A 9,097-nucleotide genomic window follows, 5' to 3' on the forward strand; every position below is an offset into this window, starting at 1 on the left:
ATTTCAAGTATTTTATGAAATGTCAAGTTCAATAACAATAGATTTTAAATGAGTTTTTGAAATTCATGTTTGAATAACAGTGAATTTTTCATTTTAATACAAATCGCCTAAAACTCTCAGTTCAATGCACCCCTTAGATGAAGCTTGAGATTTTTAAACAGTATTTTATTAAGTGTGCTTCTGAATATTAGCTGAGTCCATATTATATATGCTTTTAATCGGGATTTCTATGTTTTACGACTTTGACATACTTCGGCAAAGTAAAAATTTGTCAGACTGCGGAAAACTTTCACTCCACAGTTTTGTTAGGTAACTCGTAGGATGACACTGGATGGTGACGGAGATGAGTTATTTTGCTTTTATTTTCCTTGATATCTGTCATACTTGGGAAATTTTTTGATCCATAGCTTTTTGTCAGATTCAGAATTCGTAGGATGACGCTGGATAGAGATGACGATGAGTTCCTTTGCTTCTATAGTCTTCGTCACCTTTCTCGTACGATGACGCTGAATAAGAAGTAGTGAGAAGCCATCTTCAGACGATTCCTAGAGCCAGTATCTCCGCTTTCGTTTGGAACACTCCGGATCAACTCCATTCAAAGGGACAAACAGATTTTTTGTACTAGTTATCCTTATTTGATGAATGACTATGGATTCAGTCCACTATATATAGTTGGTTTTGTTTGATGGTAATAAAGATTATTTCCTTTTCCTCTTGTATTAGTTAAACCAAAATCTTGTAAATTCATACAATTTCAATAACAAAATGCAAGTCCAACAAATAAATTCACCCAAGTTTTACAAGATTCAAAAGCAACACCAAATATGAAAGTTTCACTCATACAAGTTTCAAAAAAACACAAGTTTTAAAAGCCACAAAGTTCAACTCCTAAATTAAAACACACATAAATCACTAAGAAACAAAAGAAGAGTTCACCAAACAAGATGGTTTCATCAACCTCTTTGACCTTGTCAAGGAGAATTTTGCATTTGTATCATCCACTGAATCTTCTTCAACATCCTTCTTTCAAACCTCATGCACCTTCTGCGCGGCTTCCTTCTCCATTATTTCCTTATACAAGTCAAACATATTTTTTCTTCGTTGTACTAGTTGCACTAGTTATATTACAAATACATAATCTATTTTCTTCTACTTTTGTGCGTTTTAGTATATATATGTTTATAATTGTACCAATTAGACTATTATTATCGCAATAAACACACAAATTTTTAGTATACTGCTCTTCTAAATCTTTTTCTATTACAATTTTTTTTTTAGAATTATACAGAGGTATCTTGGCCCTATTGAAGTGGTCCAGACTAGTCACGTGTTGCCACATGTCGGTCATCTGTCCTTGGCAATGCGGAAATGTTAATTCCTCAGTGGCCGGGATTCGAACACAGGTGGCGGAACTCACAGCTGTATCTTTTACCACCTGAGCTAGAAGCCCCGTTTTTTTTACAACTTTTTCTGCTTCATATCTACCTTTTGGGAGTCACTAGCAAAAAGATGAACATGGTATTTTTCAGAAATTGTATAGAATAACTTGTACAATTGTAATTACAAATCATTATCCAAATAAACATGATTGAAAGCATACTTTCATGTATTTTGACACATGTTTTTCATATGTACCAAAAAACCAAAAATATTTAAATACGAAAACCTTTTAGAAAAAAATTATCCAAATTTTGACACTAGATTCTTGGATTCTATAGGATTTGACAATTTTTTTTCTGTAACATTTTGACAATTGTTTTTACCTTAGGCGCAAATTTTACCAAATGATTCATTCATCATTTGCCTTGAAATTTCAAAATACAAGAAGTAAAAACATAGAAATATGTAATGATACTAAAGTTAAGGGTAGGACGATTTAGAAAATTAAAAAGTATTAAAAACAAAGAACAACATAGAAAGATATCAAAATTTCAATCACATCTTTGTCTTTGTATCTTCCTTATTCTCTTCGGGGCTGATTTAGGTATTTGCAGACCCACCGTTAGTTGGTGCTCTCGAGACATCAAGACCGTTCGGTTGTGCTCCCGAGAGATCATGACCGTGCTGTTTGACTACATTAGTGATCGGAAGCTCTTGAGCTACTGTTTTCTCATCCAAGGGATTCACTACATCTTTGCTTTTTCCCCAGACCACACTATATAGTCCAATGACGATGAAAATTGCACCAATTATACTGCATATTCACAACAGTACTCTTTAGTTACTTGTTAATTGTACTTATCTTAATTATTAACATAATAGAAAGAAATCTTAATTACCTTCCGAGGTGGATTTTCTCAGCCAAAACAAGGGCACCGAGGAATGAAGTAATAACCATACACATAGGACTAAACGACGTCGTAAACACGGGGCCACGTTGCTTTATCACAATGCTTTGTATGTAATACGCGATGCCTGAACAAACCACTCCCTGAAATATCCCACATAATAATAAGTTTTTTTATCAAATAATAATAATAAGGTTAAAATTAATCAGTGACTAATAGATGATTAACTTACGGAGTAAACGGCTGCGAGCGTCCCGGAATCCATGCCGATTTTCCAGGCGCTCAAGTCACGGACAAATATCATCGAAACGGCAAAATTTAAGATCGATCCGATCCCACATATCAACGTCACGAGGGATAACTCAGCCGGGTAAAGTTTTAACGTGAACGACTGAAAACAGAAAATTATTTTGATAATTTATAAAAACGTATAATGCATGTTTGTTGATTTTTTATTTAAAAGATTAATTAGTTATAGTTACCTGTAAAATGAAGAAAGCAGCCCAAGTGGAGATACTTCCCATGATGGCTAAGGTTCCGGTGACCCAGTGCTGGCCAGTGGCTGTGGTTGAGCCACCGTGGAAGGAAGAATGTGCAGCTTTCACGATTTCGATGGCCGGACCTTTGTACAAAGTCATTACCATAGCTCCTCCCAACGTTATTACCGTTCCTACAACTTTTGCAATACTGTGTATCTTTTTAAAGTTCACTGTCTCAAGCCTGATTTATATGGAAATTTAGCGTTAGAACAACATTTTTTTTTGTTAAAACGTTAGAACAATTATTAAATGGTTTAAACGCCAAAACAAAAACCATAATGAATTTGACCAATTAATCTTAATCATTTTAAACAGATGTTTATACAGTATTTTAAAAGTTAACTAGACATATCAATATTTCAAAATAATAAATTGCATATTTAATCTCTCTAAGCAGAAGACAATTTACTGAAGTTTTAAGGTACCTGAAAATGAGGGCGAGGATGAAGGTGACGGCTGGAAGTGCATTGGTAAAGGCAGAAGTGTACGATGCTGACGTGGATTTCAATCCTATGTAGTAGAAGTTCTGGTCCATAAGGGGTCTGGAATCATATAACCAAACATTTACTTTTTTATTTTTTGACATAAATCATTTACTTTATTATTATGATAGCCTTTTCACATCATCTTTTGGTTTGTATAATTAAGTAGATTGCTTTTTCCAGAGATGAAAAGGAAACGTTTACGTAGGATAGCACAAATCAGTTTTCACATTAAAGATGTTTGTTGTGGATGATGATCTCATTTCCAATATCCAACACAATACATATTTCATCGTTTTTACTATATCACTCTGTAGAAGTCTGGATCCGAATAGTAAATTTTGAAACGCTTATATTTTATTTCTAATGGATGTTTTTAAATAAAAATGGTAAATTATTTTGTTAATCAGTTTTAAAAAATGAATCTGTGTGAGTATTTCTTCTCTCTATCCGAACTAGCGGCCAGATATAAGACTTTAACGTACCAAACGCATGAATTTTGCATCACAACTATTAATCCATAAGTATCTTGCTCTAACCATTTTATAAGATTTATGGAAGGACTCGTATATAAATAAAACGAAAATAATATTTTCTATAATGAAAGCCTTTACTTAGTAGTAACCATGTATGTTCATCATAATGTGTATATTATTTGATAAAATTTAAAACATGGTTCATTGAATGCGTTCATATATGTACATATGTATCTGATCAATATATATTTCTATACACATCTATACTATTAAAGTACAAGCACATTTGGATTTTTACTCTGTTTACCCCTATTAAATAGGTTTTCTTTTGTATTCATTAATGACATTTTGGACATTCTGCATTGGTTTCTTTTTTAATTGTTTTTGGTTTGTCATTAACAACTGGTTTCCTAATTCAATTTTGGTATGTGATTATTCTGTGTTTGATACTCCATCATTTTAATATTTTTCCAACCGGACATGTTTGAAGCTGCATCGTTTTTTCTCAAACTATTTAATGGTTTGGTTTTAAACCGCTTTTTCCTAAATATAATCCCAACTATCTAACAAAAATTATTTATAAAAAATAAAAATTGTTTATTGGTTCAACCAGTGGTTCAACCGGTAACTGGATTTCGATTTTAGTAGTTTTTATTGGATTTTTAAATTTTGTTTTTTTTTTCAAACCCAAACTGAATTTATCTTTGATCAACCGGTAATCCGTTCAACCGCAGGTCTCAGTCGAATTTCAAAACACCGATCAAAACTATAAAACTGTTATATTGATTTATATTTAAAATATCTAATTCAAAATTAAAAACCTAAAAATACATGTATAATATAGTTTTACCGAACATAAATCTGGATATAAAATACATATATGAGACGGATTATATAAATACATATACAAGATAAATGTGATTATATAAAATTTTCACCAAACATAAATCCGCGCTTTGAAAGCGCGGGTCAAAATCTAGTATATGTTATATCGCAATCACTAAAAAATTTAAAGTTATTGAACCAGACTTTCTAACTGTAAAGGAAAAGATGGCTTCTTAATGAAAGGGACTTACTCTAGTATTCCAAGAGCAAGAAGCCTGTAGAAAATTGGTAGTGTCATCTTAGGCCTAATTTTCCTGCAAACACAAGAGAAGTATTCATCTATGGAGTTACATTTCGATATGTAGTTGCGTAGATATATTCTTGTACTGATTGCTACGATACCTCTCGAAAACTAGAGCAAAAGGAGCCATGACTAGAGTGGCAACTATATGACGGTATGTGGCAAGGACCCAATGGTCCATGCCATGCTTGAAAGAGACCATGGTGATGATGTACATGCCTGCATACCCAAATTGCAATGATATTATCGCTAATATCGGCTTCAATTTCTCCATGCTACCACTTCCACCTTTCATCTTTGTTTGTTGATTAGTATTTTAACACTCAATAAATCGATACTTTATCTCTAGTTATATAACATGTATAGAGGATCTCTGCTCTACTCCCTTTATATAGAGGAGAGATGTTTGATGAGTGATGAGATAAGCTCAATTTGCTTGAGGCAGGCAAAACCTAATGGAGAATGACTCCTTTTTATTGTCGAGCAAAAGTTGGATTAAAAGATATACTCATTATTTTGTTCACTCAATAATACGTCTACGTATCTTTTGGAATATTTTAATGCACTACAGTTAGAGATATGAATAAGTAACAGAGAAATATGTATCTTACATATTTTACTTTTTAAATATGCATGTCAGCATATCGTTATGAGAATTCATTTTAGAATTTTTTTCTATCTAACCTTTTTCTTTAAATGACTTTTGAATTAAGAAATTTGATGCACGCAGTTAATTATATTATTCCTTTCAATGCGTAACACGTGTTTGCATTATATTAAAGTTGATATATATCACATAGTTTTCTCCATGTATATGATATCAAGTAGTAGGTGGTAGGCTGATTGTGTGTGCATAACAATAGAGTACACAAAAATATTTGTAATGACCTCCAGATACTATCTAGTAATTTTTTATTCTTCCAGAAACAAGTACTTTTCTTGTCATTCTATTAATTCGTTACGGGTAAATAAAAACAGCAATGTTAAAAAAAAAAACAGCAATGTTATTTTTTCAGAAACAATTTAATTTCTCACACTATCAACTCTTCACAGTGTTTTCCAAACTATAGTGTAACTTGAATCATAACAGTGTTATAACTTTTCGATAACAAAAGACAATGTTGTAACCAAAAAATTGAAGAACTTTATGGTATTCTGTAGAGTTTAATTAAGCAATGATCTCTGACAGAAAAGTAAGCAGTGAATTTTTATAATTGCCGATACCTGTGGAAAGTTGCTGTAACGCCCCGACTCGCCCATGGTTAATGGGCCATTCACGCCCGCTTTCTCGACCTATGGACCTCCTCTCATCTGACGGTCGGTCGTTAATTTTCCAAGGTTCGAAATTATTATTTACTGACCCTGCAATCACCATTCGACCTTTTTCCGTGCTTTGGCCTCACTTACACGGTATTTTGAATCACTTCCTGATATGTCACCCATCCTTCCACTACTCCCGCTCAAGCACGCTTAACTCTAGAGTTCTAAACGACGGAAAAGGTAAGTCAACTTTGGTGACATAGGTAGCCAAATCAATTCTCTTAAGCCTTTTCACATATCACAACTCGGGATGTTACAATTCATCCCTTCTAAAAGAACACAATGTCCTCGTTGTGCCCCACGATAGGTCTCAAGACGCCTCTCGGGTCAGAACCGAGACGGCTAACCAGCTCTCATACCACTTGTAACGCCCCGATCCGCCCACGGCTAATGTGCCACCCACGCCCGCTCTCTCGGCCCATGGGCCCCATCCCATCCGACGGTCAGTCGTTAATTTTTCAAGGCTCGAAATCATTGTTTACTGACCCTCCAATCACTACCCAACCTTTCTCCGTGCTTTGGCCTCACTTACACGGTATCGCGAATCACTTCCCGATAGGTCACCCATCCTTCCAGTACTCTAGCTCAAGCACACTTAACTCTGGAGTTCTAAACGGATGTGTGACGGAAAATGTAAGTCAACTTTGGTAACATAGGTAGCCAAATCTATTCTCTTAAGCCTTTTCACATATCACAACTCGGGATGTTACAGTCGCTGATATCTCATATCTCTAATTTTAATGATAATATCTCTTAGGTCAGACATACCTCATATCTCTAATTTTAATAATGGTATAAGTACACTGTCTAAGAAAAGTGGTGCAGCCATGAGTAGAGACATTGGAGAGCTGAGTGAGTCTAATGAGGGAAAGCTAATTGAACCTGACCAAAGGGATAAAGGTGCTGCTGAGGAGACTAACTTAGGAGAAGAACTTGAAGTTGTTGATCCTGAACTGAACTTGAGCAGAGGAGGACCAAATGAGCTAGCCAGCTTGTGGAATGGACCAGTAAATCGATCAAGGCTGAGAGCACAAGAAGATAGCCTCTAACACTTAGTTCAAATCGTGGGGACTAAACTAGAAAGAAAGACTCAAGAAAAACCAGCATGTTGGTTTAATGTTATTTCTGTGTAATTGATTTCATTTAAATTAAACCAAAGACAATTAGGATTAGAAAACCAAGTTTGATTTCAATTATGATTAGATTAGCCAATTCTGATTTGGTTTAGACTTCCTAAACTAATCTGGTTAAGGCTCAGGATTAGCATGGCTTTTCTATTTATTTTGTATGCAGCTTTTGAGAGAAACCAATCAACTTTCAATCTAAGAACTTTCAGCGTAGTTACTTGTCTCGTTTTCTGCTTTCTCTGTTCAGCTAAAGGAACAATGATCTCACCTTAGAGAAGATATTCCTTAATGAATCCATCTTAGACAATACAGTGTAATCATGTGTCTTTGAGTAGCAAATAATCTCTGTCGCCATCCCATAGCTTCAGAGAGACGTCTATAGTCCAACAGAGTGCTAGTAGCTTCCAAGGACGACCCTCTTCCATTCTCCTTCAAGTGATCCACGAGCAGAAGCCATACCGAAGCTGCACCAAAAATTTAAGGTGCATAAGTAACATTTGTTTAGATTTTTGAACGTCAACACAAATTTAACTGGTGATAAATGGATGGACCCAACATATTTCACCGGAATTCTCAAGGGATTTTTGCAAATATGACTCAAAACTCAAAGTTAAACACATAACTAACTATGAATTTTTTGGAACTTTCATTTGCCCTATTCACGCCAAATGTTCGGATTATTCACGAAAATGTCATTTTGTTTTTCAAAAATAAGATTTTTACACTCCCATCCTCATCTTTTTCAAATGTTTATAATTATGCAATTGCATCAGTACACCAACAACCATGAACAACCAATTTGAAGTTCTTAATGCACCTAAAATCAGTTTACACTCTTTCTATATCATTATTTTTTTATGAACTAAAAACAACATCTCTTTCACTTTCTCTCTATATTCATCAAAAAAAATCCCAAGATTTTGATTCTAATTTTTTTATGGTTCATAGAGCCATTCAAGCTCACGGTTCTTGGTCATTAACAATTGGATCACTTTAGTAGTGAAGTTTTGTGTGGTTGGAGAAGTTAGACAAGTTATCTCACTGATTGAAGCTATGAAATCAAACTTTATTTTCAGATCTGTTTGTCTTCTAGTAGTAGAAGACTTACACATAAGTCTTCTGGTCAATGTAGAGATTAGTTTTGCAATTGACTTTTATATGTATTCTTAGAGAGACTTCTATAGAAGTCTTCCTCTTTTCTTTGTTAACAAAAAATCTCGAGAATACCAGAGAAGACCTCCCGATAAGTCGTCTAGGATAAACATGTTAGTTTTGCATTTGACCGGATTGTGTCAGAATTTTGACATTTCCTGGATGACTTACTTTTAGACAATGACTTTTTTTTTATGTCAATGTCTAATAAACTTTCATTTCTCTAAAACTATAAAGACTCTTTAACATTTTCTTGGTAATTCATGTATATTAGTAAGTATTTGAGCTCATGAATGAAATTGATAATTTAATTGATTTTAATTATGATTTTACCAATATTCATGTGTATTAATGTTTCTAGCTAATTCGAGAATTCTAATTGTAAATTTGTTAAATAACTTTAAGATGTGTTTTTTTTTGAATTTTTAAAAGTGTTAAGTAACTTCAAGAATATTAAGTATTATGATTTAATGTGTCTTTTAGATCACAAGATATACTTTTTTAACTTTCATGAAATTTGGAATTTCAAATTTCACTTAAAATTTTGAGTTTCCCGTTTTAATTTGAATTTTCCGCTTATATTTCAA

General features: G+C 33.7%; 1 protein-coding gene across 1 annotated transcript; it reads right to left on the reverse strand.

Annotated features, from left to right (window-relative positions):
* Positions 1-1,775: 1,775 nt before the first annotated feature.
* LOC108831828 (WAT1-related protein At1g44800) lies at positions 1,776-5,342 on the reverse strand. The gene is made up of 7 exons (XM_018605336.2): positions 5,013-5,342; positions 4,862-4,924; positions 3,253-3,369; positions 2,771-3,008; positions 2,521-2,679; positions 2,280-2,431; positions 1,776-2,194 (listed from the first exon to the last, which is right to left on the reverse strand). Exons 1-7 carry the CDS (start codon positions 5,204-5,206, stop codon positions 1,981-1,983), a joined length of 1,137 nt encoding a protein of 378 aa, XP_018460838.1. The 5' UTR covers positions 5,207-5,342; the 3' UTR covers positions 1,776-1,980.
* Between the last annotated feature and the right edge of the window lie 3,755 nt (positions 5,343-9,097).

This window comes from Raphanus sativus, unplaced genomic scaffold (assembly GCF_000801105.2).
Source record: "Raphanus sativus cultivar WK10039 unplaced genomic scaffold, ASM80110v3 Scaffold0836, whole genome shotgun sequence".
NCBI classification, from domain to species: domain Eukaryota; kingdom Viridiplantae; phylum Streptophyta; class Magnoliopsida; order Brassicales; family Brassicaceae; genus Raphanus; species Raphanus sativus.